The 26,100-nt window shown below is 52.5% G+C and overlaps 1 protein-coding gene across 6 annotated transcripts; it reads left to right on the top strand.

The window, feature by feature from the left end:
• Positions 1-25,718, top strand: ZNF496 (zinc finger protein 496). Of its 6 annotated transcripts, none has more exons than XM_037008820.2 (10): positions 1-144; positions 254-1,516; positions 1,710-1,823; positions 2,110-2,535; positions 2,891-3,068; positions 4,871-4,947; positions 17,757-17,889; positions 18,379-18,486; positions 19,379-19,492; positions 22,629-25,718. In XM_037008820.2, exons 4-10 carry the CDS (start codon positions 2,146-2,148, stop codon positions 23,348-23,350), a joined length of 1,722 nt encoding a protein of 573 aa, XP_036864715.1. In that variant the 5' UTR covers positions 1-144; positions 254-1,516; positions 1,710-1,823; positions 2,110-2,145; the 3' UTR covers positions 23,351-25,718. The 6 variants fall into 6 exon arrangements, with proteins under 6 accessions (XP_036864715.1, XP_036864716.1, XP_036864718.1 ...); XM_037008821.2 differs by having other exon boundaries at positions 254-1,007; XM_037008823.2 differs by having other exon boundaries at positions 254-840.
• The last annotated feature ends 382 nt before the right edge of the window (positions 25,719-26,100 follow it).

Genomic DNA, 26,100 nt, shown 5'->3' on the forward strand with positions numbered 1-26,100 from the left:
GGAGACCTCCCCGGTCCTAGAGCGGAGCAGGAAGTGTCCCAGGGGAGGGAGCCGGAGGGCTCCGGCCTTTCCTTTCCTACGCGGGCGGCGGGCTCCGGCGGCGGCCAGGCCTGCGCGGCCCGCCAACGGGGACGCGCCGCGGCGGTTAGTGCGGCCCGCGCGCCTCCCCGCGCGCCCGGCCTCCGTCCCCGCACCCGCGTCGGGCGTCGGTGCCCCCGCGGCGGGGGTAAGGAAGCGCTGCGTTGTTTTCCAGGCGCCTCCATTTGCCCCCGCGTCTTCCGTCCCGAGCCGAGCCGGCTTCCCGCAGGAGCAGGGGACGCGGAGTCGGACGCCTGCGGAGACCGCGCCGCGGGAGGACCCCAAGGAGCGGGCCGGAAGGATGAGGAGCGGCTGCCAGGGCCTTGCGCCGCAGCGAGGGGGGGCCGAGTCGGCCGCCGGGAAGGCGCTCCAGGCGCTGAGGTGCGCAGCTGCCGGCCGAGCCGCGGGCGGGCGCGAGAGTGCGGGCAGGGTGGCGGGACCGAGGGGCGAGGGGCGCGTGCCCGCCGCCCTGCCCGGCTTGCCACCCCTCTCCCAGGCTGGCGCGGCTCGGTTCCCGCCGGACCTGCGTGAGGCCCGCCCCGCCCCCGACGGGGATCCCCCGGGGCTCGCGTTAGCTCATTCATCCGGCGCTGCCCGGGAGCCGCCTCCGTGTCAGGTGCCGGAGCGACAAAGACGAGCGCGCTGTCCGGTTGGGGGCTGATCCGCAGAGCGCGGCGCGGGCTGCTCCACGCGCTCCGCGTGCAGAGGCTGGGGCGCGGCGCCCACCGCGGGGGAGACTTCAGGAACCCTGCGGCCCCGCAGGTGTGTGACGGCCGCTCCGGGGAAGGGGGCCCGTGGGGCCGAGCGTGGGTTCCAGATGCCCGAGAAGACGCCGGAGGAACTCGGTGGTGGGGCAGGCAGCGATGTGTGCCCCAGACGCCCCCAGCTCCCGGATGCCAGTCTGTGTGCGCACGTTGGAAGGCGGAGAGGTGCACACACTGCGGCTAGGCGGCCGCTCCGGGTGGTTCTGGTGCCCCTTCGGCCTCACTTGGCTTCCTGTGAAATGGGAATGAGGCCCGCATCCCGCCTGGGGCCCGTGGGAGCACACTGTGCTGTAGATCGAGGTGTGGCCTCCTGGGGCCACTCCAACCCGCGTGTCCAGGATCTCCGAGGCCTGGGGACGAGCTGTGGGCCCCTATTGGGCCTCAGCTCCGCCCACAGTGTGGGGTGGTGTCTCCTACTCCATCGCCACGGGTGTTGTCTGGGGCGGCGGTGGCCCCCTGAGCCACACCTAGAGAGGCGGGGTTGTACCCTGAGCCCCACCTCTGACCTTCCTGAGGAAGGGCAGGAGGTGTGCGCGGTGGCCTGCCTCCTGGTTTGAAGATGACAAGGGTGGAGGCGAGGTTGAAGGTCAAGGCATACGTTTACCCGCCAGACTTTGAAGTGAGCTGGAGGCAGGTCCGAAGGCGCTGAGGATTTTGAATAGGAGTGCTCTCTGGTAAACTCAGGACGTGGCTGCCCGCTGGGACCTCCCCTGCCCCGCCTGGGGCTGGCCGCTGCTTTGTCCACTGCCTCCCCATCCCCATCCCGGCTCTCCCCCTCCAGCAAGCCCAGCACCACCAGCGGGGTGGATTGCCCGTCCTTGATCTACTTAGAAGGCTTTTCCCAGGCGTGTCTGTCTGTCTTTCCAGCTCATTTTGTAAAAATCCCAAGGCCAAGGACGGTGATTCCGGTTCAGAAGCCTCAAGATAGCGGCCTGCTGGGTGGTCCGCCTCAGGCCCTGTCCTGGAGGCCCTGCCCCGAAGGTACCACTGACAGTCCCACCCTGCATGCGGCCCTGGTGCTAACGGGAGGCGCGAAATGCCAGTGTCTTGCTAACAGGCCGCTGCTTTTCCCCGGCCCCCTTCCTCCTTCGCGCCCTAATGATGCTGTGGGCGGCCCTCCTCTCGCCTCCGGTGAGGACCAGCCCACCACCACTCTCCCGAATCCAGGGCCCAGGGCTGGTCTTCGCGGGCCTTGCCCCTCCCGCCACCCCGGGGAACCGCCGCAGGAGACCGGAGCGGTGAAACAGCGATTTCTGTTTGAAAATAGGGTCCTCTTCTGCAGCTGACCCCATCAAACCCCGTCATGCCCACAGCCCTGTGCCCCCGAGTCTTGGCTCCAAAGGAAAGCGAGGCGCCCCGGAAAATGAGGAGCCCACCGGGAGAAAACCCCAGCCCCCCAGGGGAGCTCCCCAGCCCCGAGTCCTCCCGCCGCCTGTTCCGCCGGTTCCGCTATCAGGAGGCCGCGGGCCCCCGGGAGGCCCTGCGCCGCCTGGGCGACCTGTGCCGCGGCTGGCTGAGGCCCGAGCGGCACACCAAGGAGCAGATCCTGGAGCTGCTGGTGCTGGAGCAGTTCCTGGCCATCCTGCCCCGGGAGGTCCAGGGCTGGGTGCGGGCTCAGGAGCCCGAGAACAGCGATCAGGCCGTGGCCGCCGTGGAGGCCTTGGAACGGGAGCCCGGGAGACCCTGGCAGTGGGTGAGAAGGGGCCGGAAGGGGGAGACGGGGATGGGAATGTGGCGCTGGCAGGCATGGAGAGGGGAAGGGGAGCAGGACCTGCGGGTAGGGAGGGGTTTGGGCTGGCTGGGCAGCAGGCTGAAGAGGGCCCTTGCTGGAGTCTGGTGTCCAGGAAAGCAGGCCCCATTCCCCAAGGCCCCTGTTTGGGGCACAGTTACGTCAGTCCTCACAACCCTGCCGGTGCCCCTGGCCCAGCCTTTGACGCTCAGCTGTGGAGATGGTCCGCAAGCCCAGGCAGGAGTGGAGGGTGTTTGCCAGTCCCTGGAGCAGCTGCTGGCCCTCACCTGGCCCTTAAGAGCCCCCTCTGGGATTGCAGCTCAAGCACTGTGAAGACCCCGTGGTGATAGACGATGGGGACAGCCCCCCAGACCAGGAGCAGGAGCGGCTGCTGACAGAACCCCAGGGTGACCTCGTGAAGAGCCAGGACATGCAGCCCCTGGCCCTGGGTCAGGGACTCCCAAGCCGACCACCAGGGCTGCTCGGCGGGGACCCAGGTACAAGCAGGGGAGGGGAGGGGAGGGCATGCCCGCCTGAGCTCTTGGCCAAGGCTCCAGGTGGTTTTCCTGTCTCTGCCCTAAGGGGCCCTGTTATGTCTTCTGGGCAGGGCCTGGGTTCATCCCTGGAGCAATCCAGTCTGAATCCCATCTTCCCTGAACCCAGTCTGCCCAGGGGCCTCTGCCAGAAGCAGGTGTCTTCAATATTGCATATCTTATCTGAGAGCACATCTCGGGCTTTCCGGTTTGGGGGACAGCCATCACTGCCGCTGTCCCACTAGGGCCTGTGTCAGGAGCTGAGCGTCTCTCTGAGCCTCTTTCTGGCTAAACAGCTCCTGCTTACAGGATTACAATGCTGCAAGAAAGTGTGAAAATGCTTGGAGGGAGCAGGTGCACCCAGGGTATGGGGCCTGCGTGGCCTGGGACACATTTGGCTGTTGGTACAGAGTGGCAGTGTGTGGGTGGGTGGCTGTGGCAGCAGACAAGCTTGGCTTTGAATCCTCCAGCTGTGACTGGAGCATGCTTCTCAACTCCCCAGTCACCACTACCCTATGGGGTTTTCTGAGGTTAAAGGATTACAGCCATAGAATGCTGCCCAGGGGCCAAGCTGCCCATGATATTTAGTTGAGGTAAGCATGGCGGGATGTTCTGTTAGGTTGAAGGTAGGGTCCTCCCCAGGGTTAGTTGGACCAATTTGTCACATTGCACTGTAGTTACAGAGGGAAAAGGAGTACAGGAGGCCTGGAGTGCTTTCTCATGACTCGCAGAAGTCCATTGTATTGTAGTTATCTGAAATTATTAAGATTAAACTTCTCTGCGTATGAAACTGCTGACTTCTGTACATATCAGATAAAGTCTCCAGCTTCTCCTTGGTTAAAAGTCAAGATGTGTAGGTGTTTTGTGATAACTCACTCTAGGTGGATTAGTCCACTGGGGCTTGCATAGCAAAGGGTCACGCTGGGCAGCCTGCAGAACAGAAATTTGTTTTCCCAGTTCTGGAGGCTGGGTGTCTGGGGTAAAGTGTGGGCAGGGTTGTTCTCCCAAGCCGCTCTCCTTGGAGTGAAGACACTGTCTTTGCCCTGTGGTGGCAGCTCAGAGCAGAGTTAACCCCCCACTGAACTGCTGGCATCAGACTGGGGAGGCTGCTCTTCACTCCTGGGACACCTAAGGGTCACTGCTGGCTGAGCTGGCTCCTGTCCCGTTCTCATCCCACATAGCTGCTCCTGCCCTGCCCACGTAGGTGGCTCACTGCATGCTCATGGAGTCTGGCAGGGTGTAGTTGGCAGGGTGTAGTTGCCAGACAGGAGAGAAACTGTGTTAGAATGTGGCCGAGGCCCCAGAAGCCTGGAAAGGGGAAGGTGGGGTGGTCAGGTACTGGCTCTGCAGGGCACCGCATCAGGTGCTCTTCTGGGAGCACTTCGTGGTGATCATCATCTTCCATATGGAGATTTGCAGTTTACAGACTTGTAAGTGTGTAAGGTATGTGGCACTGGGGCCCCACACTATCCTCATGGCCGGCAGCTCGTACTGACGCTTCAACCCCACAGAGCTCTCACCTTCATTTCCCCCATATTGCGGACGATGAAGCTGAGGTCCCGGGACCTGTGGGTGTCGCACAGCCCGCACAGCTCAGCCCACACAGCGCTTCCCCGCTGATGACCCGTTGTCGTGTCTGAAAGCAAAGTGGCAGAATCCTTGTGGCCTGCCGGAGCTGTAAATGTGCGTCACCCTCCCAGTCCTGCTCCTGCAGCCGAGCACACAGTCCCAGGACTTGATGAGATGCCCTCTCCCTCTCTTTCCAGTTCCAGCAGATGCATCCCTTCTTCAGGACATGAGTCTGAGGGATGCACAGCAGGTGACCGCCCTCCAGCTGCTTCCGGTGAGTGATATAGTTTTCTAAGGAAACTTAGGTCCTTTTCCAGAGCAACTTCACCATTTTACATCCCCATGAGTGACGTGTGAATGATCTTACAGGCTTGCCAGCGTTCAGTGGTGGCCCTCTTTTTATTACTGTTCCGAGCAGCGTGCCATGATCCCTTAGTATTGTGTAAATTTTCATTTCCTAACTTATCTGCCATCTGGAGACCCTCTTCTGTGAAATGTTTCTTCGTGACTTCTGCCCATGTTCTTTCCATTGGGACCACTTACATTTTTGCTGTTGCTCCTATTTTCCAGGCACTTGTCCTTTGTCTGGTTTGTGTTTTGCAAATATTGCCTCTCCCTCTGCAGCCTCTCTCCATCCCTTTAAAGAGTCATAGCAGAGCGAACAGCTTTCCTTTTAAGGAGTGTGCTTTTGGTGTAAAGCTGACCTTTGCCTAGTCTTGAATCTCAAAGATTTCCTCTTACACTTTTTTCCTAAAAGTTATATAGTCACACATTTTGTATTTAAGACTGTGGTGCCTCTAGTCCATGATCAGTGATCCACCTGCTCCCTTTGCATTTAAGTCTCTGATCTCTACGTTTTGTATAAGGTGTGCAAGAGTTAGTTCAGGGGGCTCATGTTTTCTGCCAGTGGGCACCCAGTTGCTCTGGCACCGTTTGTTGGGAAAGTCATCTTGATTCCAGCAAATTCTTGCGCTGTTCTGTCAAAATCATTGAGCTGTTTGTGTGGGTCTGTCCCTGGGTTCTCCATTCTGTTTCACTGATCTGTTTGCCTCTCTCCACTAATACTGCAGACTTGATTGCTATAACTATAGTAGATCTGGAAATTGGGTAGACTGATTCCTCTCATTGTATTTTTCTGTTTAAAATTTATGTTAGCTGTTTTAGTTCCTTGGCCTTTCTGTGTGAATTTCAGGATAGTCTTATCCATAGCTACAAAATGTCTTACTGAGGTTTTGGCAGAAATTGTGTTATGCCTGTGTTGTGTGCGTCAGCATTTGCACCGTCGACACCGCTCTGTCTGCATGTGGTGCCCCTCTGCATGCTCACTGCTCTGCTTGCTGTCGTCGGTGCTGCGTGGGTCTCAGCCTTGAGCACGTGTTCTGTTAATCACACCTAAGCACTTCAGTTTTTGAGCAGTTGTAAATGGCATTATACTTTTTTATTTGGATGACAACATACTCATTTCTGGTGTAAGAAATACAGTTGATTTTTGTATGTTTACTTTGTTTTCTGTGAGTTACTGGAGTCACACATCAGTTAAAGAAGAGATTTTTGATGTTTGTTTTTGAATAGAATCCTTTGGATTTTCTGCTCAGATGTCATGCCACCTGCAGATGAGGATAGTCTCTCTCTCTCTCTCTCTCTTTCCAGTCAGTTTGCCTTCATTTCCTCTTGCATCATTCCATTGGCGAGAACATCCCGCAGTGTTCAACATAGAGTGAAGAGAGCAGGCATCCTTGCCTTGCTCCTGATCTGGGGGGAAGCCTTCAGCTTTTCACCGTCCTGCATGGTGTCAGCTGTCAGCTTTTTAAGTTCTCTTCATCAGCCTGGGGAAGCTCCGTAAATGTTGATTAGAACTTACTGGTTGGTGGTGCTATTCAGTTCTTCTGTATCTTTGCTTGTCTATCTGTTGATGGTCCCATCCGCCATGAGAGCGACGTTGACGTGTGGCTGTAATAACTGATGTGTCTGAGTCTCCTCTCAGCTCTGTGAGGCTGTGCTGCATGTTCTGCCTCTCCTCTGCTCGGTGTGCGTGCTTCAGCAGTGCTGTGTCTTTCTGATGAACTGACCCCTTTGTTATTATGTAGTGTCTTCTCTGCTACTTTTCTTTGTTCTGGAGTCTGTGTTACTGGTACTAATGAGCTGCTCTTCTTCCTTTTGATTAATGATTATATACTGTACACCTTTCATCTTTTTACTTCTGAGCTGCCTGTATGACATGCTTGAAGTGAGTTTCTTTTCAATAGCATGTAACTCATGTTTTCTCATATGCCCTGCCAGTTGCTGTGTTTTGATTGATCTATTTAGACCGAATATTTTTATGTACTTACTGACATGTTAGGGTTCAAGTCTGTTTTTCTTCCCTCATGTATTCTGTTTTTTTTTTGTTTCTCCGTGTTTTTTCTTGCTTTCCCAGTGGGTTATTTGAACATTTTGTAGAATTCCATTTTGATTGGCCACTGTGTTGTTGAGTGTGTGTCTTTATATTGTTAAAGAAGAATATTCAGTGACCCTTGTCAGAGGTGATAAAGCAGGCTTTGTTCAAGACCATCGGTGTGGCTACAGGCACCACTGCAGTGGGATTTTACAATTTGTGGGGAGAGTGGCTCCATCTGAATACAGCCTGGAGTGGGGATTTATATGGAGCAGGTGGTGACGTGGGTGGAAAATCACAGAGGAAACATCGGGGTGAGGGGCACTCTGGGTTAACCAACCTGCCAGGGCTCTCTGGACAGGCCACAGGGTCAGGTGTCATGAGGAGCCTGATCAGACATCTGGGCGATCAGATAGGGTGAGGGGTCTGGTTAAGCTCACTTAGCAGGCTTCCTGCTAAGAGTGGATTTTACAAGGATGTTTAGACACACCTGGGAGAAGATTCAGGAGCCTGACTAAAGTTTGCCCAAGCTGATAGTCTTTGTCAATATAGCTTTTTTTAGTAATTGCTCTAGATGCTACATTATATAGTTCAGAAACCTTTATGTCCCTTCACTCTCCCCTTTTATAATAAAAGTGATATAAATGGTTCCTCTATGTACATTTAACACCATATCAGAATTGTTAAAGTTTTGATTCAACTATTAAAGTTACTTAGGGCACTTGAAAGGAGAAGGAAAGCCTATTGTATTTACTCATATTTCGGCTCATCATTATCTTCCTTTTTTACAATCCATGGTTTCTTCTTTTATTGTCTCCATCCTGTTTAGGATCTCCTTTGGCCATTCTTTGAAGGTAAGTCTGCTGGTGGCAAATGCAGTTTGACTCATCTGAGAATGTCTTGATTCCCCCCTTCCCTCCTGAAGGTATCTTTCCTGATAGAGGACCCACAGTTGACAGCTCTCTTTCAGCACCTGAGAAATACAGTGCCCCCTCCTCCTGGCCTCCATGGCTTCCGGTCAGGAATATGCTGTCTTCTGCATTTTCTTTTCCCCTGTGGGAAAGGTACCATTTTTCTCTGCCCCTTCTAAGGTTTTTCCCCCTTCTTTTGCATTTAGTGTTCAGAAGTTTAATTATGATGTGTCTCGGCGCAGACTTCTTCCTATCACCAGTTTGGGCTTTATTCCGCTTCTGGACCTGAGGGTTTTGCATCTATGGGTTATGTCTCCTTCCAGCTCCGGGAAATCTTGAGCCATTTTTTAATTCAAGTAATTTTTGGTCCCCCTCTTTCTCTCCCAGGGTTCTGATGGCAGATTTTAGGGCTTTAGTTGCAGCTCTGCAGACAGCCGAGCCTCTGCTCATGCCTTTTCAGTTTGTTTTCTCTCTGTTCAGTTGGGACAGTTTTCTTTTTCTGCCTTAGATGTGACTGATTCCTCTGCCTCCTCCATTCTGTTGCTGAGCACATCTGCGGGCTCTTCAGTATTGGAACTTCAGTTCTGCTTCCGCTTGGCTGGTCTTCGTATCTTCTCTTTTCATTAGAAGGCTCTCTGCTTCTCCTTTAAGTGCCTTGTAATTGCTCAGGGAAGCGTTTCTGTCAGGGTTCCCTCCTCCTGCAGACGGCCCCCAGGCTGGGCCTGGGGACTTGCTCTCGTTCAGCTTGAGATCTTTCTGGGTCTTGGAACAGTGCATGATATCCTGTTGAAGCCTCGATGTGGTGTGCTGTATTTGAAACTGGATGTCGCTTGAACCCTTGGCACAGCTGGTTTTCTGGACAGGGCTCCAGCGGGAGAAGACAGCAGCCACAACATTCCTGCTACATGGGGGAGGAAGCCGGGTTCCCCCTCAGTCCCCATTGGCACTGAGGGGGTTGTGTGGGTGGAGTTTCTGTTGGTCCCCATGGGGTCTCCATGGACTGGGGCCTTGGGGGGATCTGTTACCAGCCAGCAGGACCCGGAGGCCTGGCTCCCAGCTTGGCCTTCCCTGAGAACCCCCCAGCAGGGTGTAAGGACGCCTCTTTGTGGCTTGGTGTGGGCAGCACTCCAGACTCAGTCTGTGCTGGCGTGAGCGAGGCTGGGGGCCTGGCGTTTTCATGGCACCTGGTTAAAGAGCAGTGACTGTGTGACCGGGCCGCCCCTGTCCTGCTCCCCTGGGGCTGTATTTTCACCAGGAGGGTGTTCCTGAGGGTTGGTCTGTGGGGCAGGGCTCTCCCCATGGGGTCATTGCTCAGGGCTGAGGTCCCGGCTGGACTCCCCTCTCCACCTCCCAGAGTCTTGTGCATATTCTATATGTAATGGCTAGGATTTTAGTTCTTACTGGGAGGAATTAGGGAAAAGGATGCCCACTCTGTCTTCCAGAGGGCAGCGCAAGTGCCCCCTGAAAATCTCATACTAAAGACATTTATTTACCCCATCCTTTCTCTTTCCAAAAACTGGACAGATTTACAGACCAGAAGTATGTTACATGTTTCCACTTACCTGAGATCTCGGAATGTTTTGATGAGCTTCTAGGTTTTCCTGTGCCATGCTATTTGTGCCTCGCTGGGGTCCCGCTGTGGGTCATCGCGTCCTGCTTTCATGTTTCCCGCAGTAGGTGCACATTTCCCTGTGGTAGGAAAGCTCCCTGGGTATCCTGCTAAGTGGCCATGTCAGATTCTGTCAGTGATGGGGCACCCCTGAGCCATTCCCTGCCCTGGCCCTGGGGCTGGGCTTTGCTTCCATGATGCCGTCTTTACCCACTGTTTTTGTTCCTTTTTCCAGTTCTGGGTAGATTCTCAGATACCCATCCAAAGCTTGAAGGGAAGAAATTCATTCTCTTTTGATAATACATTCTGCCAAGTTTTCCTTGAGACTATGCAGAACCAGACCCCCGCACGGTGCTGTCTCAGAGCACAGATTTCTTTCATACTCCATCGATAGTGACAGTCACCATCTTTTCCTCTTTAAGAAATGGGAAACCTTTTTCTCTACTCCCTTAGGTTCAGTGGTTGGGGCCCTGCAGATTGAACTGCCAGATGTCGGAGTAACAGGAAAAAGATATTTATTTCATGTGGCTATGGGGATGCCTCGCAGAAATGCAACAAAAACCCCAAAAGACAGTCAGGCCCCAAGGCCCATAGACCATTATTTCAGCCAAGGGTGATACAGTTATGTAGAAGTGACAAGACAAAGGGAAAGGGTTGTGAGCTTCAGGGTGTGATAAACTGTGGGAAGGTAAATATATGTGGAACTAATGGAGGCAAGTAGAGTATGTAGTAGTTTGTTACACTGCTCTGGGCTGGTGCGAATGTAGGCTTCTCCTTGGTGTGAAGAGTCATTTTCCCTGCCAAGTAGGAGAGAGGTGAGGGGGACACCCTCATGGGGATGATTTTTGCCGCACCTTTAGGCAAATAATGGGGTGGAGAGAGATCTGTTTCTCAGTGGCCTTCAGCTGGCGCATCCCAGGGCGGCGTATTCTGATGCCCTTCGAGACTGACATCGGGTTCTCCCCCCAGGAGCTGTGGTCTCCTGACGCCTGTTCCATTCCTTGGTATTGTGTCAGGAGGACCCGCCCCGCCTCCCCCACGTCGGCATCTCCCAGAGCAAAACCACTTAAGGCCCTGTCCAGACACAGCCTCTCTGGCCCCACCTCCTGAGGCAGAGCATGCCTTCTTACCAAGACGCCTATGAGATTTGAATGTACGGGTTCGTTCCAGGAGCCCCCTTCCGAACTCCTGATTCAATTCTAGGTGTATTTTAAATACTCTTGAGAGTTTACTTTTTAATTTCTTTGGAATTAATTGCAAGAATAGGAGAGAGACTTCAAATACCCTTCACTTTGATTTCTCCCTCTCTCTGCCTCTGTCTCTGTCTGACTGTCTCATCTCCCAGCCCCTGAACACCATTTTTCCCTGAATCTTTAGAGAGTAGGATGCATGCATGCCCCTTTATCTCTTTATTCAGGCCACAGGGGCAATTTTCTTAAAAGCAAGGGCCTTTTGCTTCCATGACCACGGTATATCCATCACATCTGGAGCTCTGAGCTTTCTCTGAGCATCTGGGGCCACTCTTCTTCAGCTGTCTCAGCTCCAACACCTCCTTGGGTTTTCATTTTGTCATGGCAGCGACATTTTGAAGACTAAAGATGGGCCTCACCAGCTGGGGTCTGACTCGCAAAGAGCTCCAGCCTCCCTTTGGGCGGGAGTGCCAGGCTGGGCATGTCCCTGCCCAGGTGCATGTCCTGCAGCTGGAAGCATGGTGTGCCCCGCAAGGCCGCTACAGCTCCCATCTCCAGACTAAAGGTTTCAGGTGATATGATTCCTGTGGCTTGTATGTAGAACTTCCATAAAATTGTTCCATATTTATTCTTTTCTGTTAACACTGTTCTTAACCTTCACCAAAATGATGACCCAGAAGGGCCTCTGTCTTTCTACTGTTTTAAGTCTGTTCCTGAGCTACAATTTGCAAAGAATACACCTATTCAAATGTGAAGTTTAGAGACTCTTTGACAAGCGTCTACGCTCATGTAACTCTCACCCGTCGGGATAGGGAGCATCACCACTCCCCAGAAGCCCCCTGGTCCTTCTGCAGGTGGCTATGCTCTCACGCCTAGGCCCTGGCCTCCTTTGGGTCAGGGTAGACCAGCTCGGCTCCTCTTAGGCCTTTATGAAAGGAGTCACGTGGCGTGTGGCCTCTGGTCACACTTCACTTGCTCAGGCCTGGTGGTTGGAGTGTCACTGGGTGTGTATCAGCTCATTACTCGTCGCAACCACTCGTGCTCCCCTCTTAGGACTGCGCCACACCGGATTTGTCCATCAACCTGTTGGTGGGTACGTGGGTCACTTCCATTTTTGGCTGTTAGGAGCAAAGCATCTGTGATCATTCCTGTACACGTCTTTTTATGGGTGTGTGCTTCCTTCTCTTGGGGAGGGATTTGGGAGTGACAGTATTATAGGGTAAGTGTGTGCTTGATTGTGTGAGAAATGGTGGTTTTCTGTAGTGATTTACCAGTCACACCCCTTCCCACAGTGAGAGCTCATTTGCCCCACCTGTTCATCACCTCCTTGTATTGTCATTAAAAAATACATACATATGTAATGTGTATATATATATATGTGAAATATTATATAAATACATATAGAAAATAGGAAATACATATATAGGTCATTAAAGTAGGTATTTCATTGTGGCTTTAATTTGTATTTCCCTTTTTACTGATGAAGCTGAGCAAGTTTTCATGTGCTTATGAATTATTTGTACGTTTTTGTGAAATGTCCAAATATTTTCCCTATATTTTGGGTTGTTTGTCTTCCTGTGTTTAGAGAAATTTTTAAAGATATGTATTCTGGGTAAAAGACCTTTGTCAGATACACAAATTGAGGCTGTTTTCTACCAGTTTATGGTTTCCCTTTTCATTACTTTGATGATGTCTTTCCAAGATTGGACACCTTTAATTTGGTAAGCTCTGATTTATTGATTTTTTTGCTTTTGTTTGTTTTTTGTGTTCTAACAAATCTTTGTCTACCGCAAGGTCACAAAGAATTTTCTTCTGCACATTTTATAGTTGTAGGTTTTATGTTTAGGTAAAATTTCTTTGATTCATTTCAAGTTGTTCTTTGTGTATGGTTTAAAGTTTTTTTTAATGTTGATTTTTTTTTTAATGTTGATATTTAGTTGCTTATTCCGGTTGCTGAGAATATCTTCCTTTCTGCCTGTTGAATCGCCTTCGCTTTGGCACCCTTGTTAGAAACCAGCTGTCCGCATGCATCTGAGTGCCTGGCTTCTGCCCCCACTGTGCTCGGGCAGTGTGAGTCCTCCAAGTTGCTTCTTGGTTGTCGAGATTCTCACGGCTGCTCTAAGTGCTTCGCACATCCATATGGATTTTTAGAATCAGCACATCGGTATCTAAAAGAAATGCTGGAGTGTTTGTGTGGAATTGCAGTGACTCTGGATCATTGTAGGGCAAATTGGCATCTTCATGGTGTAGATTCTTGCAGTCCAGGGACATGTTAAGTCCTTCCAGTCACTTGGTGCTTCAGTGTTCAGGTGGGCACACACTTTGTAAACATCTTTCTTAAGAATTTCATAGTTTTTGATGCTCTTGTAAGTCTGGTCTTTTTATATTTCCTCTTCCAGTTGCTTTTCATGTTTAGAAATACAGAGAGAGTTGATTTTCGTAGATTGTCCTTTCCAGCAACTTTGTTAACTGTAGTTACTAGTTGAAGTGTTTCTGAAGGTTCCGGAGTGTCCTGTGATTGGGCTGTGGGAATTTCAGCCTCCAGGCGAAGGAGGTGATGAATGCATTTCGAACACATTTCCATGTATAGTGACCAGGTAGTTGATGAAATTTTGTCACCTTTTTGACTCTTTGTCAAAATGATGATTGATAAATGTTTTATAAACATTTTTTCTTGTACTAGTGAAGATGAGTTTTTTTTTTTTATTATGTTTTAAAAAATATTTACTTTCTTGGTTCCCTCTTTTTTTCTTGTGGGAGGAAAGGCTTCTCCTGTTGTGCTGTAGGGCTCTGTATGTTTAAGTAATGTTTGCCTTCCATAAATGCTGTGTATTTGCTCCTAGTTTGTCTTTTAATTTCACTCATGCTGTTTCATTGCTGTAGACATTTATAATTTTTATGTGAACACCTGCCTATTATTTTTCCATATGGACTGTTTCTATTTATGTTATCTGGAAGCCATTTTTACCCCTTTGGTAATTTAAGGTTTTAAATTTTATATTACTTACGATCAAGGATAAGAATCTAGTTTTATTTCTATATAGTTAACCAACTATATCAGACATATTGGATAATAATCATCTTTCTCAATCAAATCCATTGGTTAGGTTTTCTTTCATGATTAAATTTTTATGAGTACTAAATTTTGTTTCTGGACTTTTTCTCCTCTTATGTTGGTCTGTTTTTGTTCCAAAACCACATTTCTGGCTTCAAAGCTTTTATCTTCATCCTGTGCCACTATATGACTTATTATTTTATATCACCATAAAGTGATTGCAACACACTTTTAAATTTTAAAATTGAAATAAGGTTATCCTTTAAAAAAAAATATTGAAGTATATCCACCACTTAAAACAAGTTGATTTTAAAAAATAGCAACATTATCCCCTTAGAAAATAGACACATAGGCAAATAAGATAAGCATCTCAAAGTAGGCAAAACTCCACTGGCCAATATGCCCACGAAGAGATGCTTCTCAAGGAAACGGCAGCCCATCACTGTGATGGCTGCACACCCCCAGCCTCGCCAGAGCTGTGCATGTTTGGTGATACAGCCTGGGGTAAGCAAAGGTGTGGCAGGAGCACACTGCCTGGCAGTTCACTGGAGTCGAGGCACCCCACTTGGGGAACCATGTGGGAGTATTTAATATGGGTGGTATGTGTTCTTGACTATCCAGTAATTCTCCCTCTCCACACCTACTCTGGAGACACTCTTCCACGCAGAGGGGCAGACGGACATGGTCGTTCATTGCACTGTAGCTTATAACAGCAAAATGCTGGGAAAAACCTGAATATTGACAGAAGAATAGGTAAAATCAACTGTAGTCTGTGAAATTATACACATTAGTTTGTCAATGAACTAGACTTACATATATGGATTTGAATAGATCATAAACAAATTGAGGCAAGCTGTGACCTCATTTCAAGCTGTTTTCAGATGTAGTGGGAGTTTAAAAGGCACACACTGAAAAATAAACAACCCTGGAGTGCAGCCTCCCTCTGGAAAAGCTGGGGTGCTACTGGAGCCGGAGTTCAGGGGTGACCACAGTCTTATCTTTCAAAGAAACCTGCAGCAGAGTCTGTTACCTGTTAATAGTTGTGATATCTATGTGCTGGGTATATGGGCATTTGCTTCAGTTTTTCATAATAACATATAAATGGTACATGCTCAGGATTAATCTTCAGACATTACAGAAGGGGGTAAATAAGAAAAACATCACATGAGATTCTGCCAAACGTTGTATTCTGCATTCAGCGCACATCTTTGCATGCATCCCGCATTTTCCTTAGGAAGACTACCTAGACGTAGAATTACTGGACTGCAGGGTCTGCCTCTGTTCCATACTCCCGTGTGCGTTCCCGCCAAGCGTGTATGAGGGCCTGCTTCCTACATCCTCTATAGCCCAGCGCATAATTACACTTCTGATTTGATGGGCTTGTGCAGAAAGAACAAAAACAAAACAAAGAGAAACAGACAAGTAATTGTAAATGTATGGTTGTTGGATTTCATTTGCATTACTGATGACTGGCGTTTGAAGATACAGTTTGTATTTAGCAAGATCCTAGGGGCCCACCAGTGAGTCCCCATCCCGGCTGCTTGTCACAGCCACCTGTGGCTTTAATTTGTGTTTTTCCTTGAAAAGGAAACTGTTTTATAATTCTAAAGAAGTTCAGTTTCTCGGTGTTGTAGAGTAGTTTCTCAGTTGTGGTATGTGTGACGCTTTGGTCAGATAATTCTTTGTCATGTGGGCCCATGTGGGCACATAGGGTGTCGAGCGGCCTTCTGTTAGTGCCAGTAGTGCTCACCTTGCAGTGGGACAAATAGAAATGTCTTCAGGTATCCCTGGAGTATTGCATCGGCCCCCCTTGGTTGAGAACCACTGTGTGTAAAGAATCATGCTGGTTCAGAAGAACCTTCTTGGGGAATCTGTGCTGGCACATGTTGGGGGACTGCATCATGCCCCAGAGATCTGGGGAACAAGTACCCTCCCAGCACAGGAGGAGAGGGGGAAATGGGACAAAATGAGCAGTGTTAACTTGGTGAGTGCAGTTGAAGAGTTGTACGCCCTTCATGCTCATTGTATCACTCTATTTTCTCTAGGTTTAACTTTAAAAATTAGAAGTGTGTATGTGGGTGAGGGAGAGTCTCTGAGAACCCTCCTTCCCCAGCCCTGTCCCCCAACCCAAACACACACACCTGGCCCCTGCTCCCCAGGGGCAACCACATGGCTGTAACATGGTGAGCCTCTGGAGGTCTAGGTGGATGCAAAGACATATGTTCAAAATACTATGGATTCTTTTCCATTTAAAAAAACAGATGTTAGTATATTATACAAAAGCACTGTGGCTTGCATTTTTTTCCCCTAAATTTCATTTTGAAGTCCTTTCCAATTAACTGTATAAAAGACTTATTTTTTTAACCAAAAATGGAATTTTATTTCAAATGCTTTATGATTGAAACCCTTTGTAGAAAATATGTGCCTTGTTAAGCCAATACTCAGTGAATGCTACATGCAGACAGTTACTACAAATGTATATATACGTAGTGGCATGCTTAGTAGAAAGAATACATTTATGTATTTCTGTTCTGGGGATTAGAAAGTACAAACAGAAATGTCCCCTAGACTGGTAGTTCTTCTCACACACTTCACCTCTGCCAGATATGCTGTGAAATACTCAAGGTTCTAGGTCATTACAAACAAAAGAAGTAATTTTTCAGTCAGGTATTGTTATCATCCACCTGTTTGTCATACTAGTACCTACAGGGACCTTGAGACTGACTTTGTGCTTTGACTGGCAAAGACCTCTATCTCCATTTTGCAAAGGCTTTCTTGATTTTTCTGATCTCCCATATGGATATGCAGTCATTTTGTAAATTCAAGTCACTTTTTGACACCTTCCCATACATGACACAAAGTGTTAGGAAAGCCCTGCTCCCCGATACCAGTGCCCCTGCAGAAGCAGCTGTGCAGTCTTCTGGACACCGGGCATGGGGCAGAGGCTCCTCTACACAGCCACTTCTCACAAGCCGCACAAGACACACAGGCGGCAGTCGTGCTTCTTAAGGGTATGCGATCCTGCCTTCCGGGATGTCTGTAGTTTACTCAGTTCTCCAGTGATGGGCATGCAGGTAGTTTCCAGTTCTTACTAGCTTGTCCAACACCATGAGTGCTGCAGGGAAGCCTGTACAGACCTCGCTGCTGTGGTGGGCAGAATGAGCTCTAGAGATGGAGTCCATGTGGCAGGCTGGGCATACTGGTAGTTTGAGGGATGTTCCCCATTGGGCCACCTGGGGGCTGAGGGTGGGCAGGAGGGCCTGGGGCTGGAGATGGGCAGGAGGATCTGAGGCTGGGGGTGGGCAGGAGGGCCTGGGACTGGGGATAGGCAGGAGGATCTGAGGCTTGGGGTTGGCAGGAGGGCCTGGGGCTGGGGATAGGCAGGAGGATCTGAGGCTGGGTGTGGGCAGAAGGGCCTGGGGCTGGGGATAGGCAGGAGGATCTGAGGCTTGGGGTTGGCAGGAGGGCCTGGGGCTGGGGATAGGCAGGAGGATCTGAGGCTGAGGGTGGGCAGCAGGGCCTGGGGCTGGGGTGGGCAGGAGGGCCTGGGGCTGGGGGTGGGCAGGAGGGCTTGGGGCTGGGGATAGGCAGGAGGATCTGAGGTTGGGGGTGGGCAGGAGGGCCTGGGGCTGGGGATAGGCAGGAGGGTCTGAGACTGGGGGGGTGGGCAGGAGGGACTGGGGACTGGGGACTGGGGGTGGGCAGGCTCCTGCAGGAGCAAAAGGCCTCTCTGCATCCTTGGCTGCCCCGGGAGGCGCCCACATCTGCTCTGGGCGGTAGGTCTTGGGACAGTATGGTACAGCAGGTGTGTGTGCTTTTCTCCCTCCTGTCTGCACGGGTTGCCGGGCTCTGCTTCCACCCCAGCACAGCCCCCCTGGTTGGTTGGATCCTCCCCTTGGTGGGCCCTGGACTGAGGCAACCCTGTTGTTCCCCTGTGATTTCAGAACCGGGCTTCTCCTTTCAAGGACATGATCTTCTGCTTCTCAGAAGAGGACTGGTCCCTTCTAGACCCTGCCCAGACTGGCTTCTATGGAGAGTTCATCATTGGGGAGGACTACGGGGTCTCCTTGCCCTCGAGTAAGACAGCTGTCCCTGCCTCTTGAGGCCCAGGAGCTGGGGTCTGTGTCTGATCTTGCGGTTTGCCCCTGGCCCTGATGAGAGGCCCCCTGTACCAGTGGCCCTGTGGACGCTTTGCAGCTTGACCACCACCTGCCACTCGTTGCTGTGGTCAGGCTTACCTGGCTGTTTGCATGCAGGACCAAGTGGGACATGTTCCCCGTGCATCTGCTTCTCTTCTGCTGTTCCTACCGTATGGCTCTTCATTTCTGCTGTTCTAACTGATAGGCCTGAAGGAGACGCCCAGGCCCGCCACTGGCCCTCACTCTGCTTCCTTCCCACCTGCTCCCTACTCACTGTGGCCTGTCCCCTGCTCTGTGACCCTGCACCACCCCTGTTGGAGCCACAGCCCAGCTTCTTTCTTCTGGACCTTTCCTGGTTCCCCTCCCTGTGCTCCGTGTCTTGCGGGACCAGATCACAGACCAGGCGTATACTCTGCTCTGCACACAGATGATGTAGCCGCCCCACTGGCTCTCTGCCAGGGCGAGGAGAATGAGCCCCAGGCTCCGGAACTGCAGGACCTCCAGGGGAAGGAAGCACCCCAGGTCTCCTACTTGGGTGAGTAATGATTCCGAAACTGGGGCTGGAGGCCAGCCCCCTGCACTCTGTCTTGCTGGAATATGTCCTGCCTCATCCCAGAAAGGAGGTGGGTTTTTTATTTTGCCCAGTGCAGGGACTGCCTCCCTCAACTTCAGAGTAGGATATCATAGGCCTGTCTTTCTCCTCTGTAACTGGTACCTGGTTTGTGCTGGTAACCCAGTGGCCTCCCAAGAGTGAGGTCAGGTCCTCCAGAAGTCTGGTGGGACAGGAGGAGGGCATGCCCCTGTTAGCCGGGCACTGGATGCAGCATCTCCGAGTGCCTAATTGGCTCTTCCATCTACACACTGCAGGTGGTTCGAGGAGACAGGCACAGGGAGGAGCCGTGGCCTCCTGAGCTTCTGTGTCACCAGAATCCATGTTTGTAATCTCTATGCCAAAAATAACGCTTGGCAAGGCCTGCTCCTTCAGGGGCGCTCTGCGCTATCAGCAGCAGCTGTGCGCCCCCGCCCCTTTGGGGCTCAAAGCTGGCACAGTGCAGACCGGCTGTTGGTCCCCATCCCCACCTGGACCAAGCATCCAGAGTGTCCAGTGTGGCAGCTCCCCCTCCCACCTCTGCCTCTGCAGCCTCTCCTCTGCGTGGGGGCCCAGCCCTGTAGAGATCCCACCACACAAAACGGAAGCCCCCACAGGGATGGCAGTTACTTGTTCACGGTCCACTGGATAGGGCAGAGCTGGGCCCATGTGGGGGTGGCCTGTTTTGCCTGCTGATTTGTTTACAAACTCTGAGCAGCTGGCCCGAGGTCGAGCCCAGGGCTGGCCCCAGACCATAGCTGGTGTCTTTTAAGATGCCTCCCCAGGTCTCGCTGCAGCTTTAGGATGAATTGATTTTTCCATTTTCTTCTATGTAAAGACATTCCAAGTCTCCAGGCATTCCCAGGAGAAGAAAAAAGAAAACGGGATGAGATGCAGGTGCCAGAGTTCCAGGCCTGCCCACAGACAGTGCTCACTCAGAGCACCTACCCCGGTGAGGAGGGCCTGGGGCCTGGGATAGGGTGTGCACCAGTGTGTGGATGAGTGTGTCTGCGTACTGTGTCTTGTGCGTGGCATGCATGCCCTCATGAGAGTCCCACCCTTAGTCCCTGAGTCACTTGGTTAGAGTCACCACCTCCAAGCAAAAGCTGACACAGACCATTGTTAGTGTCGGTATCCAGGTGTCCTTCCAGGCCTCCAGGCCTTACTGAACCCACGATGTTACGCAGGTTCTCTGCAGCTGTGGGGGCTGTTTGCCACTGGTACCTTTTGGAGGCAGGATTTGCGTGGTATTGGGGCATTTCCATCTAGCTCCTCGCAGGGCTCACAGCTATTTGTGTTGCCCAGGTTGTGTGTAGACAAAGGGATTTTACATTTAAGTAAATCTGTGACAGACCTAGAGGGACAGGACTTTCTCCCTGCATGCTGCCGCTCCCCTGTGGTTTCCTGGGGGGCCTGTTTCTGCATGGTGGATGTGCAGTGCCTCTTGAACCCTCTGGCTGCTGCCTGCCCACAGCGGGCCTGTTTTACATCAGCGTACTTTCAAAAGGTGGATGCTTTTGAAAGTACGCTGGGAGAGTTTGCAATGCCTTCCCTTGGCTCCTACCCAGAACCTGCTCGAAAAGAAGTGGAGGGCTGCTATCTGAGAATTAATAGGGAGAGAAACTGCATTTCCAGGATGGGCACCATTTTGATCTTGGTGGCTCGCCCACGCCCTCTGCTCAAAGACCCATATCCCCACATCCCCTGGGCCCATAGGGGACGCGCCCAGCTCCACCCATGTAGGCCAGTCCCGCCAGCGCCTTATGCTGCCCTGAGACAGAGTCTTTGTGGTTTATTGTGTTTTCTCTGAGTTGCTTAGTGGGTATCCGCTGGTCCTTCTTTCTTTTTGCCTTTGCCCCTTCACATTTGGAAGCCCTGTTTCTGTCGCAGGCACAGCGCCCGTGAGGTCTGCTCGGTTCTGTGCACTATATCGTCACAGCACCTTCTAGACGGTGCTCAGCACATTGATGATGGTGAAACACTACAGACTGAGTGGCTTCCACCAGAATGTTATGCTCACTGCTGGGCGGCGGCGACGCCTGAGCCCCTGGCAGTCGTGGGTCTGGTGCATGGTGAGGGCTCTCGGCCGGCTCATGGAGGCAGAGAGACTGCACTTCTGCCTCTGGCTCTTACAAGGGCACTGACCCCAGCAAGAGCGTCCCACCTTTAAGATGTGATACAACCTTACCTTCCTCCCAGTAGCTGCACCTCCTCCTGCCTCCACACTGAGGACTTTAGCATTCAGAGTACATTCACCCTACCCCCAAATGCCTTAGTCTATCCAGCGTCAGATCTGTGTCCATAATCTTGTCCAAATAGGCTTTAAATCAGGTATGGATGAGCCCTAAGGTATATTCCTTTCCAGCTGTGGGCCTGTGAAACCAGACATCATATTACTGCTTCCAAAATGCAGGAACAGACCTCAAGTAGACATTCTCACTCCAAAGGGAGAAATCAGAAGGAGGCTGGTGGCCCCCATGCAATTCTGCGGGGCAAATTCCATCAGGTCCAGGTCTGATGTTGCTCTCTGGCTCAGTGCTCTCCCCCAGGGCCTGGGCCTCTGGGCCGTGGACACAGTGCAGCCCTGTGGGCCCCTGACCTGCCTCTTCCTTCCTAGGCAGTACAAGCTTGCAGCAACAGCTCTGTTGGCTGGTTCTGTGGAGTCCCAGATGTCTGACAGCCTGCTTTTAGTTACTGCCTCTTGCTTTTTTAGTCTAAGCTGGCAGTGTCTGCTCATACAAATGTCTCAAAAATATTTGAATGCAGTTCACAGGGTCCAGACCACCAGACAGGAGGGTTCTCTGCAGATGGTCCTACATTAACTCATGTTTCCTTGCTTCTGAACTGGTTGATGGTCCAGGGATTGCACCCATAATCGCTAGCAAATGGCTGTCCAACCACTCCCTGGGTGTTCTCTCCCTAATGCACTCTTTTTTTCCTCACATGGATAGATGGAATTTTCCAAATCTTCTGTTTCTTCCTGCTGCCCAGTTTCATTCTCCCTGACATCCCCCCTTGCCTCCTGAATGATGAATTCAGGTCCCCATGGGTTATGCTGAGCCTTCTGGGTCTCCCAGCCCTGCTCTTGTTTGTCCAGCTCCACCTGCTCTTGGGTTCCCTACCCAAGCAGTTATGCTCCAAACTGCCTTACTCCTGCTAATGTCTCAAAGGAGCTGGCACCACTATTCCCCGATCTAGATCTCAGTCCCACATTTCACCAAAGTGAGGAGACAGGCCCAAGGGTTGTGTGACAGGCCCAGCCTGCAGGCCAGGACGTCACTCCAGGCACTCGCTGCCTGCCTACCTCTTCCCTGTGGTCCTGCTTTCCAAAATCCCAGCCTCAGGGTCCACAGGACTAGCTTCAGTCTCCTTTACTGTTAGAAAACAAAATTCAGCCAATTAAATTTGCAGATCTGATTGGCTTTGTTAAGCAATTCATGAATCGAGTAGCATCCTTTCCAGCAAGGAAGGGGTGCTCCAGAGGGCAACAGGAAGGGAAAGGATTTTAAAGGCAGGACAAAAGGTCATAAGCAGAGTATTTTGGTGAGATTACCTCCATCTGGGGACTGAAGGGTCTTAACAGGTAGATCACCTGCCTTCCTTGGAGAGGGTCCATGTGACATCACATGGATGCTGCCCGGAAATCCCTGACTGCCACAGTGCTGACGGAGGTGGTGGTTGGGTTAACTTGGCCCAGCAGTGACTCCGTGTTGAACCTGTGGTTTTCCTTAAACCTTATGAACTACAGAACATCTCTACCATCATCACTCGTGGTCACTGGCAGCCCTCAGATGTGACACTGAGAGGGTGCGGTGACCATTGGGCAGACCGTGGGAAGCTACAGGACCTGTCAGGTGCACCCTGAACCTTGGGGCACCTCGCCAGAGTTTGCTTATGTGTGTGATGTGGGGGATGGGAAAGGACAGGGAAGGGAAGACAGAGGAGGTCCCAGGATAGTGCCTGCTGAGGGCTTGTTGACTCGGGCCTCACCAGGGGTCCTCAGGGCAGGAAGGTGTGCTGCCCAAATGCGTGCTCTGCGTAGGGCCCGCAGGTCGGTATCCCTGACCCACCAAGTTGCTTCCCTACAGCCGGAGGCACCAAGCCAGCCCCGGGAGACAGCCTGGACGAGGAGGTGACCATCGAGATCGTGCTGTCCAGCTCTGGGGATGAGGACTCCCAGCTCGGCCCCTACTGTGCCAACGAGGCAGGCGGGCACCCCGCCCTGCGCCGGGGAGCTGAGGCAGGAGGCGATGGGCAGGCCACGTCCAAGAAGTACGTGTGCCCGAACTGCGGCAAGATCTTCCGCTGGAGGGTCAACTTCGTGCGGCACCTGCGGAGCCGCCGTGAGCAGAAGCACGAGTGCTCGGTGTGCGGCGAGCTGTTCAGCGACAGTGAGGACCTGGACGGGCACCTGGAGACGCACGAGGCTGCGAAGCCTCACCGGTGCGGCGCCTGTGGGCGGAGCTTCCGCCTGCACGCGCACCTGCTGTCCCATCGGCGGATGCACCTGCCATCCGACGCGCGTGAGCAGCTGCCGCGCAGGGAGTCCACCGCCGAGCCGCGAGGCGGGGGCCCCGGGATGCGGGCCAAAGGCAAGGCCGCCCTGCGCCTGCAATGCTGTGACTGCGGGAAGGCCTTTCAGCGGCCCTACCACCTAGCGCGGCATCGCAGCAGCCTGCACTCCAAGGGCAAGGCCCGTCCCTTCCAGTGCCGCTACTGCGCCAAGAGCTTTCTACAGAACTACGACCTCCTCCGCCATGAGCGCCTGCACATGAAGCGCCGCTCCAAGCAGGCCCTCAACTCCTACTGAGCCGGGCCTGGGGCACAGGTGCAGCCCAGCCACGGCCCAGGACAGACTGGACTGCACCTCCTGCCCCTGGATCTCAGGTAGTGAGAGGGTGGCCACCTGAGTGTTCTGTCTGCTGTGCCAAAAAACGGCGGTGTGTCACCACCAGCGTGGAACCTCCCACACACCACGTCTCCGGGACTTAGGAACCCAGCCCAGTGCTTCCCAAGCGAGCGGTGCTGGGCCACCCCCACTGCAGTGACCATGGAGGTCTGTCCCTTACTGACCGACCTTGGATACACCCCCATCCCGCCCTGTCTGACCCCCCAGCCATCCTAAGGTTCTGGGCCTTTGTATCTGACAACAGGAAGCTACAGGTGGTGCCAGGCTAGGAGGGGACAGTGAGACAGGGCTGTGGGCATCACGGAGCTGGGCCGAGCCCACCAAGCCATGTATGTCATCACAAGCTTGAGTCCCCAGCCCTGGCCCCCAGGGGCATCCTGCAGTTACCGGGCAGCCTGTTCACGCTCAGAAGCCTTGAGGGGGAGCTTTCCAGCTCCTCCTTGCAGAAGAGAAACTAGTACCCTTTTGTTTGTGATGGCAGCTGGTTATTAGGGAATATGGGCCAACCAGGGCAAAGCCCCCTTTTAAACCTGGTTGCACACCATCCCCAAGCATCATGTCTTTGACCCTGAGGGTCACTGGTAAATGGTTGTGGGGGCAGTGAAGTCATCGGCACTTGAAAGGCACTTAACGTTCCCCTTCCTGTTCTGTGGTGCCCAGGAATGGGGAGATTAGCCCCCAAGGGGACGTCCCTTGTCCAGAATAGCTGAGCAGGGGAAATGGGACCTTTCGGGAAGTCATGCTCTATGTAGGTGGCATTAAAGTAGCCTGCTGGGTGTATTCCTTTGCTAAGGCTGCTGTAAGAGCTGGGAGGCCTAGAGCAGAAATTTAGGTCAGTTCTGGAGTCCAGAGGGCCAGGATGAGTTGTGAGCAGGGTTGGTTCCTCAGGAGGCAGACTCTGTCCCAGGCCCCAGCTTCTGTGTCTGGTGGCAGTCAGGGATATTTCTTGGTTTGTAGAGGCGTCTCCCCAGCTGCCTTCATCTTCACGAGATGTTCTCCCTATGTGCTTGTCTGCTTCCTTTTATAAGGGCAGTAGTCACACTGGGTTAAGGGCTACCTTTGTTTCCATCTGAATTATGTCCACAGGGACCCTGTTTTCAAAGGTCATATGCTACTGTATGTGGGGTTGGCCTTAAACTGTGGGGGAGTGGGGAGACACAAGTCAGCCACCAGCATGACAGCCCCATGGCGCTGTGTTCACTGCCTGGCCACAGGCAAGCCGACACAAATGAGGTGGCTTGCCCTCAACCCTGTGGGAAGTGCTGTTCAGACCCAAGCTGCTTGCAGGGTGGGCGTCCTCTGCACCGTAGCCTCAAGGCCGTAGCCTGGGACTCTGGCCAGGGTCGACCCTTGGTGAGACCTCAGTTGATGGAAGCCGTGATGTCGTTCTGGGAAGACCGGCAATGACCACTGGGCCTGGTGGAGGGACGGCAGGTGCTGTAAGTGGCTGAGTGTGTCAGGCACTGTTTGTGTGTGGGTCCCACCAGCAGCCAGTAGGTTGGGTAAGTGAACACAGGGCCTGTTGCCCCTTGTCATCCACTTCACTGTCACACTGACGCCCCTGCCCCACGCCCAGTGAAAGTTACAACCCGTAGTCACAATTGATGTCTGTGGATGTGTGACACACCCGGGAACAGAAAATGCGGGAAAACCACTGGGCCATACCCAGAACAAGCAATAAACTACTGGGGCTGCTCATTTTTTAAATAGTTTGCCTCTTGTACTGATCTGCCAGGAAGAGGGGGAAATTAAATCTGTAAGGCCAAGATGGGAAAATTCCAAATAGAAGCCAGACTGTGTGCTCTTGTCGGGGACCCATTAGCAGTGAGGTTATTAACTCATCTGCCAGACAGTTGTCTTCAAGAATGTCACTCTACTTACTGGCGTATTTTATGTGTAAAATCAGATTATGAGAAAGGTGCAAAGGGAATGTGGCGAGCTGAAACCCACAGGTGGGCTGTGCGCCTCGGTGCTGTGCGGGAGCTGCCGTCGTCCCTGGATCAGGAGCCCCCTGGGTGATGTGGCTCAAATCCCAGGCCCCTCTCCTGCAGGAGAAGCCAGTGGGGGTACCTGCCCTGGGGAAAGTTTAGGTAACTAGAGAGCTGGTCCCTCCCTGGGGACTGGGCAGGCGGGTGAGTGGGGTTTCTGCCTCACTGAGGAGGCTCAGGAATCCCACATCTGAGAGGTGCCTGTCCCCCGTTTCTCTGAACCCTGGACGTTGTTCCCACAAACTCACAGGTGCATAATAAAAATTCACTTGCTGAATTAATATACGTGCCAGACTTCTCATTTTACTTCAGTAAAACAGTAACACATAAAGCGCAGCTGACATGTGATCAGTCAGCCTGACAGCCTGGGGCGCAAGGATGCTGGGAACAGCCCTTAAGACACCCAGCATCGCCCCGTGAGGCAGGGCTCAGGTGTCTAGTCCTCGTAGCCTGACCTGACCCCCTCCAGAGGGGAGGCCATAACTGCTCTCCACCAGCAGTAGGTTTTACCCAGCATTCGCAGTGTTCGTCTCTCTGTCTCCCAAGCTCTCTCCACAGCTGGGGCAGACAAAGACGAGGCCAGTGGTAGGAAGGCCCCTTTTGCTTCCTAAGTCAAACCCGTAGCCAGATGGCAGAGCGCATGGACCTTGGACATTGATTGGC

This window comes from Manis javanica, chromosome 14, assembly GCF_040802235.1.
Source record: "Manis javanica isolate MJ-LG chromosome 14, MJ_LKY, whole genome shotgun sequence".
NCBI lineage: Eukaryota > Metazoa > Chordata > Mammalia > Pholidota > Manidae > Manis > Manis javanica.